This window comes from Scomber japonicus, chromosome 3, assembly GCF_027409825.1.
Source record: "Scomber japonicus isolate fScoJap1 chromosome 3, fScoJap1.pri, whole genome shotgun sequence".
Taxonomy (NCBI): Eukaryota; Metazoa; Chordata; class Actinopteri; order Scombriformes; family Scombridae; genus Scomber; species Scomber japonicus.
This window is the reverse complement of record NC_070580.1, coordinates 29,630,626-29,651,242: the sequence shown is the minus strand read 5'-3', so window position 1 is coordinate 29,651,242 and position 20,617 is coordinate 29,630,626. Positions and strand designations below refer to the sequence as shown.

At 39.5% G+C, this 20,617-nt stretch overlaps 2 protein-coding genes across 2 annotated transcripts; one reads left to right on the top strand and one right to left on the bottom strand.

Moving 5' to 3' along the window:
* Window positions 1-1,038: 1,038 nt before the first annotated feature.
* rnf207a (ring finger protein 207a) lies at window positions 1,039-19,645 on the bottom strand. Its single transcript, XM_053315890.1, has 17 exons — window positions 19,455-19,645; window positions 12,987-13,119; window positions 12,208-12,352; window positions 11,797-11,878; window positions 11,626-11,701; window positions 11,070-11,195; window positions 10,507-10,553; window positions 9,046-9,118; window positions 8,806-8,874; window positions 8,374-8,442; window positions 7,079-7,185; window positions 4,050-4,227; window positions 3,359-3,544; window positions 3,028-3,079; window positions 2,800-2,917; window positions 2,109-2,201; window positions 1,039-1,568 (listed from the first exon to the last, which is right to left on the bottom strand). The coding sequence occupies exons 1-17, from the start codon at window positions 19,643-19,645 to the stop codon at window positions 1,418-1,420; spliced, it is 1,896 nt and encodes a 631-aa protein (XP_053171865.1). The 3' UTR covers window positions 1,039-1,417.
* On the top strand, window positions 13,890-15,730 carry zpr1 (ZPR1 zinc finger). Its single transcript, XM_053315891.1, has one exon. The coding sequence runs from the start codon at window positions 13,996-13,998 to the stop codon at window positions 15,337-15,339; it is 1,344 nt and encodes a 447-aa protein (XP_053171866.1). The 5' UTR covers window positions 13,890-13,995; the 3' UTR covers window positions 15,340-15,730.
* Window positions 19,646-20,617: the final 972 nt, after the last annotated feature.

Below are 20,617 nucleotides of genomic sequence, written 5' to 3'. Positions count from 1 at the left end.
TAGCTCAGTCTATATAATGTAAATAACCTTCTCCTCCTGTTTGCTGAGGCCATCAGTCTGGGTCCTCATTATTATCCAGAGCTGTGCCAAGAATATGGGCCGTCCCTGTCTCTGTGCAGGTAGCAGGTGGGGAGGGTTCACCTTGAATTGCTCCAGTGTGTTTCTCAAACATGTTTTTCTCTTCAGAATAAAAAGTCCTTCAAAAAGAAAAACATATTTTACTCATAGCACCACTATCTCCTGAAATCAATTTAATTTTTTTTTTTTTTTTTTTTTGCTGGTGATATATGGCAGCTCCTCCAGATCACCATACCTTTGCAGTGGGAGGGTAAATACCTCTATGCTCCACTTCTTGTCAGTTTCAACATGGGATCTGTTTAAAATACCAACCAGACTAATTATGGAGAATAGGTGTAGAAGAAAGGAGGAGAGGAGAAGTAAGAGAGCAGCACAGTTACCTGCTGATTTCCTGCAGGGCAAACGCCTTAAAGCATGCTGCTGACACTGACATGTGATGAATTGGAGGGGCAAACTAAGAGGAATATATTTCATAGAGCAGTACACCGTGCCTTGCTAGACTGGGATATTCAGTAGGAGTGTGGATTCTAAAAAAAATAGCAGGAGATTGGGGTTAAGGCGAGGCCAGTTGCATTCACACACCTCTGTAATTCCAGCTTTTCCACTTTTTGCATGGAGATGTAGAAACTGCGGGGGAACTGCAGACACCGTCCCCTGGAAACAACTGCCTCATTTTTTGAAGGAGACTGATGCATTAGGGCTGATACACATGACACACAACATGTGACCTACACTGACACCCAGAATGACACACACATCATTGCATTTGCTGTGTTCCATCTGTGCTGTCACACCGGTTCAACAATCTTCTAGGGAATCAGACCTGGCCAGTCATCCATCATAAGCCCTCAGCCTACCAAAAAATGTTTTATGCAAAGAATAGATAGTGCAAAAAAGCAATTCCAGTCACACTGTAAAAAAAACGGACAGAACAATAATTCACACTTTCAGCGTATTTTATCATTTTAACAGCCAAAACACAAACAAAACAACAAAAAGACAAATGGGATATTATTCACTCCACTCCAGATCTCTCATTAAAGCAGTTCATGGCTCTTAAATAATAACAAAGCGGTTCTTTATAGTGTTGTTATCTTGAGCAATGAAGCTGTCGTATGTCTTTGACCTCCACATCCACATCTAGTTAGTGCTGGCATAGTCTGTCAAAGGTTTCCACCTTGGAGCTGTTGACAGCTCCCTGCAGCTGAGATGTTATGTACAGTATCTGGACAGCCGAGGAAGCCACATACCATCCTGGGCTTGTTATAGTTGAATTAAGGCACGCTGCTGCACAGGGGCAGGCAAGGGGCGAGAGGGACAGAAATCAAATGACAGGTGTTTATGAAGGCATCTCATTGACGTTGGATGTCTCTGCGGGGCCCCTCTGCCTGCCTGGCCGATTGGTCTTGACAGAGCTCTCCATTGACTCGAGAATCAGCGGGCGGTTGTTCTTGTCTCTTTCTTGGTCTGTGACACACGTCTGGTTGTCGCTGTCAAACAAAATAAATGAGGGGCTTCACTCCAAAAATCCAGCACGTAGACACATACTCAATAAATGTTAACTGTTTTGAAGATTTAAGTTTTATCCTGTCATCCCCACAAGAATATTCAGCCCACATGGTTTCATAAGAAACCAAATATACCACCGGTGAGACAAGTAAAACAAGACTTGTCACTACAGAATATGAATAGCTTCAAACTCTTCCTTAGCTCTGCAAATCAAATCAGCCACAAGAAGATTTCCTCTTTAAAATACAACTCAACGCCCGTTTCATCATACGGCCAGATATAAGATTGCAGACAAGCAATGCAATTAAATTGTCATATAAAATACAAATCTTGCCTCATCAATCAAATCATTCCTGCACCGGGGGAAGCTTTTAAAGCTTCCTGTTTCTGTAGCTGAATGTATAGCTGGCTGTTTTTATAACTATATGTATTGGAGCTGTGTGTGCAACTACAAATCTTTTACTTTTTGTTAAATTTAGCATTACATAAGGCTTTACATGTAGAAAGACTACAGTTCATACCTGTCTTGACTTCCTTTGGTCAATGTGCTGTCTTCATAGATTTTCAGCATTGTTTCTGTGCGGTCATCTTGGTGCTCTTTAGGCTCCTGAAACCTAGAAAATACATTTTGAAATAATAAAGCTAGGGTTATTCTGTATTAATCAAAAAAATCCATTAAAATAACGACCAACAATGTGTTAGTCTCTGCTTAGTAATCTCTTAAAGCAGCTGCCCATTGTAGTTGTTAATAAATGTTACTCAAAAAGTAATTTGTGCACTATTTTCAGCTGTGCATGAATACAAAATTGGAGCCCTAGTGGTTAATATAATATATGGTGTAGTACCCATCTTCATGGTGAAGGAATAAATGAACACGCAAGGCTCAGAGAAATAAGCTCTATAGAGAAAATGTGTTAGAGCATACAACTCACAGTTGATTTGGATCTTTTTACAGGGTTTAATGGCATTGAAAAACAATATAGAATATCATATATTTATCTTTAACCATAAAGCACAACTACCACTGTTTACAAGACATTTTTTTGTTGACATTTTTTTATCAATAAATATCTCCTCCTCATGCTGCAAGCAGGGATAGCCCCTTAGGAGGTAAGAGGAGTTTCCAGTTGCTCCTATTTACTGTCATCAGTCAAGTAATATAGCAGCAGATGGAGTATAGCATGAAGGTAATACATCCTCTAGATACAACACCTGGGCTCAAGTCTCTCTTTGACCTTAGCGATGGACAGGATGTAGGGGCTGATCTGTCTGGCGATAGTAGTTAGATATGAGTTCTCCTGCTTCAGCTGCATCAGATCATGAAGCTGGGCTAGACACAATAAACACAGAAAATGTAAGTAAAATGAGGACATCAAAATATATAGAGATAAAGGTTTAAGCAATACATTCAAATCTGTCTTGTGACTGTTGAAGACGAACCCTCATAGATCTCCTGCTCGTTAGTGACCCTCTGAAAAGTCTCATCCCACATCTGTGAAGAAAATGAGATAAATGAGCTGATTCTCCCGAAGTAAAATATGACATTAACTGCAATCAGTCGACTCGTGGGATACTTTGACATTTGCTACTTTTCTTTTCCCTCCCTTTCTTTGCATTCCAAGAAGCCTAAATTTATAACAATGGTTAACAATGACTTTTTAGTATGCAGCACTGACTGAGGACAAAGGAAACTTTTTTTTTTCTTCCAGTGAAGCCTGATAAATACCAGTACATACTAAAGGTCAAATCATCAAGGTATCACTTGGCATACCTCTTCAAACATGACTCTCATAGTTTCCACTGTGGAGTACTGCGAAGCTATTTGGCTGTCAATGTGCAGCGATCTGTCAAGGATCTCGCCCATTTTATCTGTGTTGATGATTGAGTGGTGCTTGGTTAGATCTCGGTGCAGCTCCTGGACCTGGTCTTTCAGACTCTGAACCTCTGTCTGGAGAATCTGGACACACACAGACACAGTATACAGTATAGGATATGACACTTTGTTTCAATGTCTTTAAAGCAGTAGAGATTTGATAGGTGTACAGATGCCAGGTGAAGTTCATCTGAGCGTGAAAACCTCTCTTGGCCACTCGACAGGTCGAGGATGAGTTCTCAGAGGAATTTATGTTGCTGCTTTACTTTGAGAATCAGAGATGTCTCCTCAGGAAGAAGTATTGCTGCAGCTATACTAAATAACCTCAATCCAGATTGATTCATAAACTAGTTATGGACTCATCTTTTAAAATATAAAGTACTTCTGGTAAACTATTCCCAAAGTCTCTTCTACTTTTTCCATTTTTTTCACAGTAACAAAATGCCCTTATCTTTGACTTTGCTCTGAGATGAAGCTTCTACAGTAACTTTACAGTAACTTCTACTTTACTACACCTGAGATCAATTTTACATGTTCTGGACAAAAGCAAATTGGCAAAAAAATGTCAATGTACTCATATAGCACTCACCCTGTAGGAGTTTTCATAGTTGTGGCAGTGCTCGGTGAAGGGTGTCTCTCTCCCCTCAGCCAGGAGGACCTTTGTGCAGATGTTGCGGTGAGATGTGGGCCTTCGCCCGAAAACAGAACCAAGGGGCATCTCACTGAGAGATGGAGAGTGGCAAGACATGGAGAGAGGGGACTGGAGCCTGAGGTGAGGTTAAAAACAAAAAGTATCATAACTGCCTTTTTTCCCCTCTCAATAATAACTGTAATAACATTAATAATTGTGTTTCTAACATTTAATTGCATCATTCTCCATCAACCCTTTATAGCAACAAAACATTACCTCTATCTGATACCTGTCTCTTCAAATGATTTGTGTTCAATAAATTCAATCTCGTTATTGATTATATTGGTCAATAAACTGGCTCTGCTCTCACACTTGGCTCACTGTATAGATATTATATAATTCCTTTTCTTCTCACTCTGCTCAAAACACCCAGAACCCGAAGCAATTTTCGTATTATTTTGAGTATACTTTTTTTTTGGGTCCCAGAGTTTTCCATTATTTGGGAATTGTGTCCATACTGTATGTAAAACACACTGATCCTGAATTTATGTTACTGTGTTACAGTATTATTATTTTCAATGACATTCTACTTTCTAAATGACTGATATATACCTTTTAATAATTTTCATAGGTGCAATCAAATCTACAATGATCTAATCTCTGTTTGATCTTTTAATCTTTGTGTTTTCTGCTATAACACACACTTTTTATTGTTTCTTCAGTCAACAAAACTGCTGATATGTCACTTCCTCCACCTGAGCAGCTAAGTTCTTCACTGAAGCACACTTCCATGGTAGTTTCCATCTCTCCATGAAAGTGTGGGCAAAGAGGTAAAATGTTCACATTTCATACAATGAAACTTTTCTGTTCATTTAAATGAACACTAAATTATCGCCTTTAAGTTTCAATCAGTCCTGAAGCAGAATAAACACAAAAGACAGTACTCCCCCGCTCTTTCTATTGTGTGTCTGACGTAAATCAGCACACTTGACAGTGAGGAGAGCATGTGCTGTCACTCATAACACTCAAATCTCTTCACCATCACCATGAGCCCTGGCTTCATGCCTAACACAGCATAAATGCCCTGAAGCCATTCTGTAATAGCCTAGGTGTGAATACATCTCTCTCACGTGTCCGTACAAATATTGTCCTCTGAGCTTCCAGACTGTGTCCCTACACAACCAATTAAAGACTTTGCCAGTATTAAAGCAGAAGCATCAGTTGCATGAAAGAACATGGCTGTACTTGTTCTGTTCTGTGAAATTATGATAAGAAATAGGGCCAGCTGGCCATGCACCAATCCCTGCCCGGGTTTGCATCCTACATTATCGACTGACTATTGGGGGAAAGAGCTTTCAGACTGGAATTTAGGACGTATCAGACACAACAACACAACAGACGTACTGACTAACAGGCTACAGAGCGTGGGCGGCATTCTGAAGTACCATACGGTAAGAAAAAACCCATTTGCTCCTCCGTCTGTGAAGTGAAGTATGGCGCGGACAAGTCAAGCACCTTGTGTAACCACTGCCATCTTCTCACTAACAGAAATTCTCAAAAGAGAGTAGAAAGCCTGGCAGATCTGTGATCTCTTGGCTTATAAATCAAACTCACTTGAATCTCCACTACAGGCATTACTACTCAGAGATGTACTACTGGAAAAAAAGATAAATGCATCAGGGTTTTTACTGCAAGTTTAGACACACATCACATGCTCATGGTGTGTTTGAATCAGACACATGCATGTTTCTAGTCTAATTTTGCTCTATACAGAAGAATAAAACTTCAGTAAGTTAAAGATTACAAAATATACAGCAATTTACCTTCAGTCTGTATACTCTTACTCCTGACTTCTTCCCTAGTGCGGATGCATCAAAAGATCTGTCTAAAGCATGTATCCTTCTCTCTCTGTCATACACATGTCATCCTCTGCACATCCAGCTTCTGTCCTTCCACCACTGATGCCAATTAAAGACTTTGCCCATGCTAAAGCAGTGACATCAGCGGGCCTGGAACAAAGCGAACCGTCCGCTCCTGCGTGCCAACTTCCAGATGAATCCCAGAGAGTTCTGTGAAGTTACGATAAAAATAGTGCCAGTCGGCCGGCCACCAGTCCCTGCCCACTTTGCATCTTGCACTGGCAAGGCACTGAACAAGTTGGAAAGCAGAGTTGTCAGTATGTTGGCATTAGTGGGTGGGCTTAAGGACCTGCGAACAGTTGGGAGACACTGATGTGGAAAAAAATGGGATGGGGTGTTTGTGAGTGTACGTGGAGAGGGAACAAAACTCTTTGTTCTGAGAAGCAGTCATAGAGAGCAGTGATAAATAAAGGTTGCATTTAATATACTTCTCAAAGGAATCTATGACATTAAAGAGCACCTTTACTAAAATCTAAGACAATATGGTCTAGTCATATAACCACTCCTCTCGATGCATTCTCTTTTTCAGCTAATCTAATTTAACAACTGACCTCCAAGAAAAACAAAGCATCACATATATCACGTGTATTTATATATACAGTGACCACAGGCCACCACACTCATTCATCATTCTCCTGTAATGTTTTCTGCTGTGTTCTCTGGCTTGGCCACAGCAGGACCGGCGCTTTCTAAAACAAGGCCGACTGCAGCCCTCCCAGTACTCATACAACAAGGTGAATTACATAAACATATCAGTGCACAGAGCTTACAGACAGGCAGCATAACTGCCATAGTGGGACTCAGCATGGCGCCTCCTTTCCTCTCACTGCAGTCATTGCCGTCTACCATCTGTACTTGTAAACCATTCGGGGATTTTGGGTTTGGATTCCTCACAAGTGTGAAATTTTCTGCCCAGACTTTTTGCGTTCTTGGAAGCATCCAAAAGATGCCATGGTGATATTCAGACAACAAAGGACATTGCAAACTAAAACCTTACAGGAAGAGATCATTTGATGATTACATTTAAAAGATATTTGGCAGCAGGGACACTGAGGGAAATGATCTTACCTTGTTCCAACACTTGTGGATCCGGTGACAGAAGGAGGGCAGCGCTGTCCTATCAGCAGTAAGGGTTCTAGACAGCGAGCAAACTCACTGCGGTAGTCTGTGTTGATCTAATGCAACACAGAGAGATTCATGCTGGGAGACAAAGAGTGCGAACAAGACACCTTTTCTATTCAAGTCCCCCTCCACTCATAAAACGTGTTTTTCTTGCACCTAAGGTTGAATGTTTGAGATTCACTTCACTTGTCTGTGCAGAATGATGTATGTGTAGAGTTTGACATCAGAGGGCTGTTTTCACACTCATCTGCTAAAGGAGGAAAGTTTCTCTGTGCTCATAGCTGATTTAAAGGGGCCGGTCTACGAGCATGATTTGTGACATCACAAATAGTTTGGAAGTCAATCCTGGTCCAATATTTAACTTATACAAGCGTTATGTGGAAACTTGAAGCCTCCAGTGCACAAACACTGACTTTATGAAGTAGGAGACATCTTTAGTACAACAGTTAAACTTTAGAAATGATACTGAATGATTGAATGATTATGAAGATCATATGAATCATATTCTTTGTATTTCAAAGAATCCAAAGAATATGATCATAGATCTCAAACTGAACACCAGCAGAATGAGAGACTTTGGAGGTAAGTCTTAGACAACTTTGTCCACCACCATCATCAAAACACCAAATTAAGAAATATCTATAATAATAACGACTTGTATGGAGGCTGTTCTGGTGGCTTGTGGTAGTCTAACACCTCAATAAGTGACACTTAGGGGTAGGGTTAGGGTTTGTCACCAATCTGTATGTTTCTGCTTCACCACTGTTTATCACTGCCTGGTATACTAATAGTAATAAGTACTGATTTATCTATAGTAGGAATGCTGGTTTGTGTGGAGAAACACTGCAGCAGGTAATGCTTACCACCAGAAACACATTGCCACATTTTAAAAATACAATAATAGTAACTCAAGGACCAATTATTATCTTTCTCCTGGAGATTGACTTAGGTGGCCCATGAGTTTAAATTATTCTGTAAAAAGTGAACTATCATACTCACAAATAATCATTTTCACAACCATTGTGTCATATTTCATTACATTTTGCTGGTTGTTGTGCAGTTTTGTACCGTTAGAACTCCCAGCACTCATTTATCTTTAAAGAAAAGCTGAGGCTGGGCTTCAAGGCCATATGAGAAAAACAGGTGAAACTGCATTGTTAGCAGGAGAAACAACTAAAGAGTGCACTGCAGTGGATTACATTGTGAAGGTAACCTTTTCCAGCTCTGCTATTCCTACTCACTTTGCTGCTCTGCACTGGTCTCAGTCGGTGAGGGAGCTTTACAATCCTCTTCAGCCTCTCCATGAGTTGCTGTGTAAGCAAGAACATCCGAGTGTGATTCAGTGACCTCTTTCACCTCATTGAGACGTTATGGACAGCCTCCATTTAAAACCCAATTCAGCCCAGCTAACATTGTAACTTCTTTCTTGCTAAGAAAACTTCCTCACAAAATAAACTTTGTACCCATAGGTTAAGCGTCAAAGTATACATCATCACTATTTGCTCACAGTTTTTGTCCAACATGCTTATATTTTATGTTGTATATTTTCACTTTTCCCTTTCCCTATACGCTCCTCTTTGACACGGTATTAATATTTTGTAAAATACTAATGAAATACAATAATAATGGATTATAGTCAATAGTTTAAGTCCTCTATTTGAGGCTGTACTCACGTAGCCCATATCCAAAAACTCAAATTTGTTGGCTGAGCTGAGGAAGGCAGAACAGGTGACGAGGTGTACCTAAAAACATCACAGGTTAAAGGTTGACTGAATGGCATTTAAATTGCATTAAATTGAATCCCACCAATAACTGTAACTATATAGAAGTGTTGGGGAAAGCATTACAATGGTTTGTGACAAGAAATATGATATAATTATTCATTATGAGGTCATTATTGTGTCCCACAGTACCTGGAGGGTTGGGAGGAGTGCAGAAAGATGTGAAAGTTGTTCCTTTAGTGCTTTCTCCTTCTCCTCATGTTGACTGCAAGCACACACAACCACACACACAAACATGTAACATTACACACTCAAATCCATGCGTGCTGAGATGCACAGTGGATTCAGTCCAGGGAGGTGTAACCACAAACAACATACTTCATATTTCCAGAAGCTAATCTATCTGTCTTCTCCTGTAACAACACACAGGCACAGGACACACAAAGCCTGACATAAATAGCCTTTAACACCTTTCCGGGAACCCAGTCACTGGATGGTTTCCAGGCAATGGAGAAAAAGGGAAAGAGAGATGGAGGACATTGGGCACAAAAAATATCATTAAAGATCCCCACAGAGTGCAACCTGATACACTCACTCACATGCACTAAATTGTTCTTCTTCAATTGCGCACATGAGCACACACTGAAACAGAAAAGTGCTCGGAAATGGTTCTCATTCAGATTTTTTTTTTTTTGCATCTTGAATTGTTGCTGAGTCTGTTTCTCTTCAAATATATAATATATATCATTTCAGTGATTAGTCATCAATCTCTTGTAAAAATGTAACTGATGTGCAATAATTGTTTTTGAGACTAATTAGTGAGAAAACCTTAGGTGACATTAAATCAAACTTTAATGATTCCTGTAGGGTTGTTGTAAGATAATTAATTATTAATTATTTCATTAATGTAGAGGAAATCTTGTACAGACACGTGGGAATACTTGTGCGTTTGTGTCAAGTTAGTGGTTTGGGAGTGGTCAACATTAGCCTTTTATTCCCAAAGTAATTTGTTAATTTTTCATCTCTTTACAGTCATGTGACTGCACACAAGCAGCTACATAGTGAGTAACTTAGTGGCAGGTTGCCATAAATGGAAAAAAAAAAGAAAGTTCAGATCTTATTCTCTGGGTGGTATTAAGTGCTGAAAACAGCTACACACATTAATGGGTGCATTAGGCCATGAAGTAGGTGCTAAATGTGTGGAGGCAATCAGCTTTCTGCATCCAGGCTTTCCTGCAGCAGTTTATTATGGATTTGAAAAAGTATATCATTTACATACTGTATGTTTGTATACTGATACTTCTCAGTTGGCTTCATATTCATTGATTGGATCCACACACAAGCTCCAACCACTGACTGCAATATGTAATCCCACTGAAGTGGTTTTAATTTAGTACCATGCTTTGTTAAAATGAAAATCACCCAAGAAAATGTGTTTGGTGAGGAGGGAGATTATTCCAGAGTAAACAGGGTGCTGCTATTCATCACCCAGAGTACAAAGCAGCATGATACAATGGGGAAAAAACATATCAAATAACCTACTGACAGCAGGAGAATAACATTCAATCCGGTAAATAATGTGATGTGAGCTTCACGGCAACACAGGAGCATTTTTATATAAGAACAGTAAATCTTTATTTTATTTCATTTTACCTTTGAGCTGCTTTCAGTAGAATCTTCTTCCTTTCTGCTAGTTTTTCCTGTTAGATGAGAACAGAGAAAACAGCCCCTTTTACTCCTTATACTTCTGTGAAAATGGCCTTAAGCTCGGTAATACCTAATGAATTATCAAGATTGTGGAAAGTAATGGTTGTAAATTGGTGGTTTGTGATCTCTTATTACTCATTATGCAAAGGAACTGCACTCTTCTCACAATTAGATCAACAGAGACATCCAGTGGCCAGGCAGTGCTAATGGAGTCAGATGGAAGGGATAGTAACTTACAGCGCATACTACTTTAGAGAAATATTTATGAACATTATATTTAGCCAGAATTACAGGGTGAATACTCTTAAATAAAAACTAAAAGTCATTTTTGGCCACTTTAGTTACATTTTCTGCAGGTGACAATTTAACGTACTCTTTCTAAACTGACTTAATGTGTTTTAATCCACCTGGCATGCAAAGTGACACAAGTCAGAACATTGTGATAATGTTATTTATCATAATAGTTTTGGGATTGAAGGAAATATATCATATCAGTATGATTATACAACCTGCAAACTGTTGAACAGGGTACAGATTGCGCTCTCCTCTTCCTCCACATTCAGACACACTTCTCCTATCATTGCTCTCAGCAGAACGATTGCCTCTCGAGTTGAAGTTTGCAGCTCCTTCACCACCTGCAGAGGGAGGAGCAAGCTCACTGTCAAAGAAAGGCCACTGTGGGTTACTACTACTGACTGTAACATCAGAAGCTTTATCAGAACTAGAGCTCAGAGAATGATGAAATATAGTCACAGTTGAGACGACTCTACTGTACAGCTATACTAGTTAACATGTTTTGATGCAGTACTGCCTGTGTTTTTTGCAATCCAAGGACCGAAACTAACACAAGCACTGAAGTTTAATCACCATTATTTATGTTTGAACCTACTTCATTTAGAAACGTGCAAAATATTGTTTTAGAAAAAGCATTACTTTAACACATTTGGAGCACACCTGCACTACATTTCACAACATCATTACTGCTGCTGAGTGCTTGAATTATTTATAATGTTCTTTTTGTGAATGTGTAATAAATATGTAGATGGACAGACAGGACTCTCTCACCAACACAGCCTGGTCCAACATCTCACATCCTTGAACGTAAGCTGTTTCGATGTCAATGCAGTGCGTCCGACTCTCCCTGTGGTGAACAAACAACACTTCATTTAAGAGGAGAGGAGAAGACAAGAGAAAAACTTCTGGCAGTCATACATTTTGTGTGGTGGATTCACTCACATTTGCATGTCTCTGAAGCACCTGATGCAAAGCATGGACTTATTCTCTGTTGAGAACAGGATGTAGGGCTCCTCATGGAGAGCTGTGGAGATGGAGATGTCATTTAACTTCAGCCCACAAGAGCATTAGAACATTCTGTTACTCCATTGAACAGGTTTGTGATTTAAAACAGGCTCACTCACATTGGTCAAAGTCTACCACCTAGTGCTAACATCATGCCTTTCATATTCATATCACTGCCTTCTATATTTACTTGTAATTTGAGCATTTGATTAAGATGTAGCCCAAGAGGTTCAAGCAGAGCACAGCAGGGAGTACATCTTTCATGCGCAACACACTTTTACTCTGGTGTAATAACACCCTGTTGGCCTGTAACACGTCTGGAGTGAGTGAGGTACAGGTGGCACTCACAGCACTTCCTGTGTTTGGCTTTGGTGCGTTTGGCCAGGGATACGATCTCGTGATGGGAAAACATTCTGGCCTTGTGTGTCAGCTCCCTGCATGCGCTGCATAGTGGCTGGTTACAAGTGTTACAGTAGTACATCACCCCAGTGTCCTATACAAAACAAACAAACAACAACAAATAAAAATCAATTTAAAGACAAAGGGGAAAAATAATTTGGCCTTACGCATTATTATCATTACTTAAGGCCATATGAGACTATATTTGTGGTTAATGTTAAATGTTTTGACTTTGGCACACCCCACTGGTACTATAAAAAAGGTGCACTGAAGTGGCACATAAAGGGAACACAGTAATTAATTATGCAACATTTTCCAGCAGGATATTTCTACTAACAAAAATTTATACCATCAGAATCAATTGAAAGCTGCTATGAGCACTTTAAATTCTACATATAATGGCTTTAACATCCATAATTTCAATATTGTGTTGCAAACGCGAATGCTCTTTAAAGTAAAGTCACCTATGCACACTTCTCTGCCTAAAGGGCAAAAAATTAGAGTTAAAAAGAAATTCTGTCAGCAGTAATAAGGACACACTCTGCTCAAACAATACATGGAGCTGTTGAATCTTTAGTTTCTATTTTACATCATTTGGCATTAAGCAACTCATGCATCGTGTTTTTTGTAATACAAAATTCAATAATCATTATTTTAAGTCATAACATTTTCTGGTGAAGCCCTCATATAATATACAGATTGATGTGAATGTGTCTGTCACTTTGTACCTTGTTGTTACTTTCCTGATCACAGTTCGCACACTGCACGGTCTCCTCAGTGTCTGCATTGTTGTCCACCAGAAACCTCAGCAGTCGGTCCTCTGGTGGGAGGGCATTATTCCCTTTAAGTATGGATGTGTATCTGTGGGAAACACAAGTTCAGACAGGCTGAGTGATATGTTAAGTGAGAATTATGACATTTATCTTCAGATTAATAATATTGTAAATTATCTGTTTCATTCTACAAGTTCAGTCTGTCAGCAATAATTCAAATACTTTGATTTGATTAAATTAAATGAAGTGGAAAGAAGAATCGTAATGAGTTTGTACACACTTGATTTAGATTAAGTTTGCTAGTAGTTTATTAATGAATATATAATTTGTCTGCAAATCCATAACAGATTTAAGCATGTAAAGACACAGACACAGAAAATATTGTAGACCATATAAAAACAGATTTCACTGGAGAAGAAACATTATTCAGTCAATTCAGTTCATAAAGAAAAGATTTTTAAAAAGGTATAAATAATATATAATCATTTCAATAGAAAGAAAGAAAATAAATGAATAAATCGTAAAAGTAAAAGTGACAGACATCTTCAATTGAAACATTCTGAATAGATTTTGATAAACTTCTCATTTATATATATATATATATTTATATACAATATTTTATTTCAGTTAAAAATAACTTAACTAATGGGGGGGGGGGTTGATATTTTGGCTTTGTAGATATGAAACTTACCTAACAAAATAAAAAGGTTTCCAATGCTACAAATATAGATCTATATTTAGACACAGCGTGGTGTAGTACCGTAGATAACCTCTGGGGGCAGCAGTGACGTGAGGACGCCGCCGCCGTAGAAGAAGAAGAGGACGCGGAAGAAGAAACGGAAGAAGGTTGTTGAAACACGCTGATACAAACGTGTGCCGCTTGTCATCTAGAAAGTTCCAGTAAAAAGGAGCGACACAGTGAGCAGCTACAGCGTATGTCAACAGACTGAACATAAAGGGAAACATGTCAGTTATCTCAGAGGACAATGTGCGAGGCGGAAGCGTTTTCAAGGATATCAACGCCGACGACGATGATTGGCAACCTACAGAGATAGAGAGTCTGTGTATGCACTGTTACCAGAACGGTACCACACGTCTGCTTCTCACCAGAATACCTTTCTTCAAGGAAATCATTGTCAGCTCTTTCAACTGTGACAACTGCAGCTGGTCCAACACCGAGATCCAGTCTGCTGGCCGCATCCAGGAGCAAGGTGTTTGTTACACACTCAGAGTCAAAACAAAACAAGACTTGAACCGAGAGGTGGTGAAAGCAGACAGTGCGACCACCAGGATCCCTGAGCTTGATTTTGAAATCCCTCCCTTCACACAGAAAGGCTCTCTTTCTACCATCGAGGGCCTTTTAGACCGAGCTGTTGCAGGGTTGGAGCAAGATCAAGCTGTCAGACGAGCTACTAACCCTGAGGTGGCCGAGAAGATCGATGAATTCATCCAGAAGCTGAGAAAGTTAAAAGAGGTGGAGGATGAGTTCACGCTGGTGATCGAGGACCCGTCTGGTAACAGTTTTGTGGAGAATCCAGCCGCCCCTCAGAAAGATGAGGCTCTGACTGTGTCCTCGTTCAAGCGGAGCCTTCAGCAGGACATACAGCTGGGGATAAAGACTGAAGATAACTTGGAGGAGGAGGAGGAGGAAGAGCAACCCAGCAACGACCTGGACACCATGAGGAATGAGGTTTTGATGTTCGACACCAACTGCCCAGAATGCAACGCTCCAGCCTCGACCAACATGAAGCTCGTCCAGATCCCTCACTTCAAGGAGGTCATCATCATGGCCACCAACTGCGACAGCTGCGGACATCGAACCAACGAGGTGAAATCAGGCGGAGGCACAGAGGAGCTGGGCACCAAGATCACCCTGCACATCACCGACCCGTCAGACATGACCCGTGACGTGCTCAAGTCGGAGACGTGCTCCGTCCTCATCCCCGAGCTGGAGTTTGAGCTGGGGATGGCAGCTCTGGGGGGAAAGTTCACCACTCTGGAGGGGCTTCTGAAAGACATCAAGGACCTGATCGTCTCCAAAAACCCCTTCATCTGCGGGGACAGCGGCAGCACAGACCGGGTGCAGAAGCTCAAGGAGTTTGGAGAGAAGCTAGAAAAGATTATGGCCGGAGAGATGGACGTCCACGTCGTCCTGGATGACCCGGCGGGGAACAGCTACCTGCAGAACGTGTACGCACCAGATCCAGATCCTGAGATGACTGTCGATAAATACACACGATCAACGGAGCAGAATGAAGATCTCGGTCTGAATGATATGAAGACTGAAGGATATCAGGAGGATGACTGAACCACCTGCACCAGCTTATAGGACTAAATATATATATATATATATATATATATAATTATAATTATGTCATAAACCAGTGTAATTATATCGCTGTTTTCTGCCATTTTCATACATTTTGAGTTAAACACTGGCTGAATGTTGGTTTCAATCAGTACGTTAATCACAAAATACAATCTAAGTTGTCTAAATTTGCAGTGAAGAAAAAAAAACTGAGCATAAAAACACACAAGAATCCTTATTTGTATCTCAATGTGCTGCTGCCATTATTAAAGAGAAACCTTTGAACTCTGTGTTGGCTGCATTATTGTGACATCCCAGGAGATGGCACTCTGTTAAAAGAAATGATCTCAGCGGGCCACACACAGTGTTACTAATTAATCTGTTTTATACACCTGGAAGTGTGACATCATCTAAAGTCAGATCTAAATTGAAAGTTTGGCTCTGCTCTTTTGTTTTGATGTTAAAAGACAAGCATGTAATGTTTGCTGTTATATTGTAGATTCAAATGAATTCTCTGCACCAATTTTCATAAGTAGTTTGACGACCAGGCAGGGTTTATATTGTAGTATGAGCACGTGTGTGTGTTTGGGCTGCTTTTTAAGGACAGTTTTAGAGGATAATCTTGTTATAATTAAATATCAGAGCCGCCACTAACAATTATCTCCAATATCAATTTGTCACTTATTTTCTTTGTTAATCATTTTGTCAACAAAATGTAAGAAAATTGTGATAAATGTCCATTATACACCAAAGTGGGATCTTCATATGTGTAAAGAAAATATGCAAATCTTCACATTTGAGCAGCTGGAAGAAGATAATCTTTGGCATTTGAATTGAAACTCAGACTGCTTGACTAAATTAATGAATGAATCATTAAAATATGTGGGGATTCACTTCTGTTCTGCCTCTGTTGAATACTGGATTAGAGAAAAGCTAATTTATTTATAGAGTTAAACAATCATACAAAACAAACATTTCATTTCAGGTAGAAAAGTGCTACATCATATTTGGCCTGTTTGATTTAAACATTATGTCTGTTAACCTCAATCTGATTCATTTGCTCTGATGCAAATGTTCCTCCCCTTCTGCTGTGCATGTTTTATCTAGTTTTCATAGCAACAGGGCTCTATTGTGTTCCACTAATAGCAGAGTAGTGAATTCCTAGATTACATGGTTCTTGAGTGAGCAGCTGTTAACAGGCTGCTGCTGCTGTTGCTGCTGCTGGAAATAGTAGCTGCCAGGCAGCAGACCCCTGCAGCCTGAACCCAGACAGCAGAGCACAGCAGCTCTGTGCCCACTGGGGGATTTACATAGAAAATGCTTGCATTTTTTTTTACTCTGCTCTCATTTCTCAGTACTGTGTACTATGAATAAAATCATGTTGATATTACTCTGAATTATAATGCATATATGAATTACAGGTGAAATATCAAATAGCTGTAAGGTAAGCTACATGTGGAAGTCTCCTGAGGTTCAGTCAGAGTTTGTCTAGGTAATTGTATCATCATATTAAAATGACAATAACTAGTTCAAAGTCAGGGTTGGGAAAGTTACTTTGGAAATGTAATAGATTACAGATTACTAGTTGCCCTATCTAAAGTGTAATAAGTAACTATTTCAATTAAAGTAATGTAGCTTTTTACATTTTCTAATGAATGTTTTCAACTGTTGGGATAAGTGTACCCATTAATCCTACCAAAATCTAAATGAACAAATAAACGATTTATAAGTGACATCATTGCTTATAAAAAACAAGATTTATTTATCATCATTTCATGTAGATTTTGTAATATAAAATAAAGATATTTTTATGAAAAATGTCCAAAGTTAATTGGTACTGTGACACCATTTAAACCCATGCTATGATTTATTTACAAAACATAAAAAAAACCCATAGTTTTCAAAGAATTAAAAACAGCTAAATATATATCCAGTAACATGTTAAATATTGAAACATGAGGAAGAAACCCTCCTGAATCTTAATGGTCTGACTTCAGATGTAACCCCCTTTGTAATCATCAACATGTAACCAGTTACTCCCCAACACTGCTCAAAGTAAAGTGTGGACACGTGGAAAGAATCAGGGCTCAGGGTCACTGTGATTTCAAATATATTTAAACTTTATATGAGAAAAGGTGGCGGTATCTGTGATTTAGCAGTATCGGAACTGAGAAGCTGCTCTTCTTTCATGAAAGCAGTCCTTACTTTGAAACTGCATCTAGGGAACATGATAAGAGCAGTTAATAATAATGTAGTCACATTAAAACCCATCCCTCATCACATTTTATCTGCTGATCTCTTCACCCTCGCACGAGATGAATGAAACATTTGGGTCAAATTAAATCTGATGCTGTGTAGACAGACTCATGTTATAATCACCATACACTTCTTTTCTATCCATCCCTTTGTCTTTTAATCAAGTAAAGTTTATATAGCAGACCTGAAGGTGACTGTAAACCACGAGTCATTCCTTAATAGGGGATGATTTGGATTGCTATCATGTGACTGCTTTTGATTGCTGTAAGCTGCTGGCCTCGGTGACAAATGCCACTATGCTTTGTTTGCTGTGTGAGTGATCTTAGTGGAACTTGCCGGCCCTGCCGAGTGTTGAGTACAAGGGCTAAATCAGAGACTGGGATGACCCTGCAGCTGCTCCAGCCACTCAGGTCTGCCCTACCCACACCGGGCCAGCAAAAGGGTCACTGAACACACCCCTAAAACCAAAACAGAGACACTGATTCCTCACTCTCAATCCAACAGGATTTTCCTCAATATTCCTGCAGGAACCAAACCAATCTACTAATCGACTTATGTGGAACGAATCCCTTTCAGCAACGCTGGCCGAAACTGGGGCCTGTGGGAGAAATTTGGCTCGTCACACCAAACCCTCTGAGGAGCGACATGATATTTTCCTCCAAGCTTAATCATATTTGAGCAGTTTGACATCACCTGCTCATTAAATAGTATTATCAAGCTGTGAGGGGTTGTAATTTAAATTGAGTGTATTTATAATCCACTAAAACAGTCCATGACCTTTGGCCTCGTATGTTCTGTTTGTTTGGGGATTTATGACACAATAGGTGTGAATATCCTACACAGACACCAAACACTGTGTTCAACATTCATTTCTAGTTCAAATACAAAAGAACACTTAACATGCTTGAGGGGGGTTTTTTTTCTAATAATATCAACACACAAGGAAACGTCTTTCTGTGCTAGGGCTACATGTAATGATAAATCTCATTATGGATTCATCTGACAATTATTTCATCAATCATTGATTCATTGATTATTTTACAATTTGTCCGAAAACAGTCAGAGAATTCTCTCTATAATCTCCCACAGTTCAAAGGAGATGTGTTCAAATGTCAGCCCAAAACTCAAAAACATAAAGTTTACCATCATGTAAAAAAGAAAATGAACAATTAGTCACATTTGAGAAGCTGGAACCAGTCAGTTTTGGACATTTTGCTTGAAAATGACTTGAACAATGAATCAATCATCAGAATAGTTGCACTTAATTGTCTATTGATTAACTAATTGTTGCAGCTCAATTCTGTATAAACTGTAAACAGGGTTGGGAAGGTTACAGATTACTCTATTTAAAATGTAATAAGTGATGTAAGTATTTAAATTACTTAATCAAAGTGATTAAACTTATTACATTTGATTACTTTTTGCTTACTACTTAACGAATATTTTCAGCAGTTGGTACTGTGACACCATTTAAGCTAACCCATATATGTATTCAGTAACTAATAAGGAAAAAAACTGTTATAGGTCTGACTTCAGATGTAGCCGCTTTGTAGTCATCAACTTTTTCACAAGTAACTATAATTAAACTACAATTTTTTTCTATAGTTACATTTATTTTGTAATTAAATTACCTAACACTGTTACATGTTACTAGTTACTCCCCAACACTGCCTGTAAACAGTATCAGAGCAGAGTGTCAGTCTGTAATACAATTTGCGTGTGGAAATAAAGATTATAAACTACTTACTTCTTATCAGGCTGTTCAGAAATGACAGACATTTCCAGTGCCAACAGAAAAAATGATTAATTGATATGCAGCCTAATTTGATCCAGATCAACCTCACAGTGCTATTTCTTACCCACAGAGGGGGCAGCTGAGACGACTGTCATTGGTCCGGCCTCGTAAGCAGCGTGCACAGAAGATGTGGTAGCAGTCCAACAAACACGGGGACTGGTATTGCTCGTGGCACAGGTGACAAACCAGCGGGTGGACATTAGTACAATCCACATTGCACAGGTTGTCCAAATTGGTGAAGATTACTCCTGCCATCTGTAAACAGAGTGCGTGAAGAATGGCAGGTATGTGGGTGTATAACTGGAGTAAAAGCTTTTAAAGTGCTACATCATCACATTGTCAGCACACAAACAAAGAAGCTGTGGCATGTGTTATGTTATATTGGTGTAGAATTACAGTTCAACTCTCTATAAGGCTGGCTAAGCTGAGATATGAGTCAGTTCATTTAATACTGAATTAATTCTTCTTTTTCTCTTACCTTGTCAGACATGTGATGACTTCCTGGAGCTTCAGTGATAGCACACAATCCACAGACGGCAATTAAACAACAACCAGGGACACTGTTGACAACAACATTATATTCAGCTAACAAAACCTACTGTAAATGCAACAGGCCAGTCTGCAGTGAGCACACACAGCCACTGTCTTACCTTTCAGTGCTGCTATCTGCTACCCCCAGCTGGAATGACAACAATGCAGAAACTCTTCAATAGCCGGCCGACGGGGTCCCTCCGCTAGGCAGCTGACAGCACACACCTCATGCCAGCCCCCAAGTGTTGCCAGAGTGCAAAAGGGACATTTGGTATTGCTGCCCTATACCGATTAAAACTACAGTTGCCCTATTTCTAATGTCATACGGCAATACGTCTCAGACCCCAGGCCAGAGTGAGTGGAAGGAATGGTGTGACAATTACACCATTGCAAATCTTCCACAACACTTTAAGAGGAACTCTTCCAACTTGTCATACAAAGCATTGCTTTTTAATGAACTCTAAGCCCTTTATAAACTCTTATATAAACTTTTTTTTTTATTAGAAAAGTGCCACATGTATTAAGCTTGATAATATATATAACAAACGTGCAATATGATAAAAATAGAGGTGTTACATCACTACCAGTGCAATGAAAGAGTTACATGTAGTGTTGGTTTCATTCATTTGGTAGCATGATGGTGTATGAAGGTCCACTTACTAGTTCGCTATGAAGAATTCAACCTTATCAGACAGT

What these genes read in the sequence shown, in the direction of transcription:
- zpr1 (XM_053315891.1), top strand. Translation starts at nt 13,996, where the DNA reads ATGTCAGTTATCTCAGAGGACAATGTGCGAGGCGGAAGCGTTTTCAAG.
- rnf207a (XM_053315890.1), bottom strand. Translation starts at nt 19,645, where the DNA reads ATGGCAGGAGTAATCTTCACCAATTTGGACAACCTGTGCAATGTGGAT. An exon ending in TGCTTCAGAGACATGCAAAT is followed by an intron (nt 11,702 to 11,796) that starts GTGAGTGAATCC and finishes TGTTCACCACAG; the next exon opens with GGAGAGTCGGACGCACTGCA. An exon ending in TGTTGGACCAGGCTGTGTTG is followed by an intron (nt 11,196 to 11,625) that starts GTGAGAGAGTCC and finishes CTCCCTCTGCAG; the next exon opens with GTGGTGAAGGAGCTGCAAAC.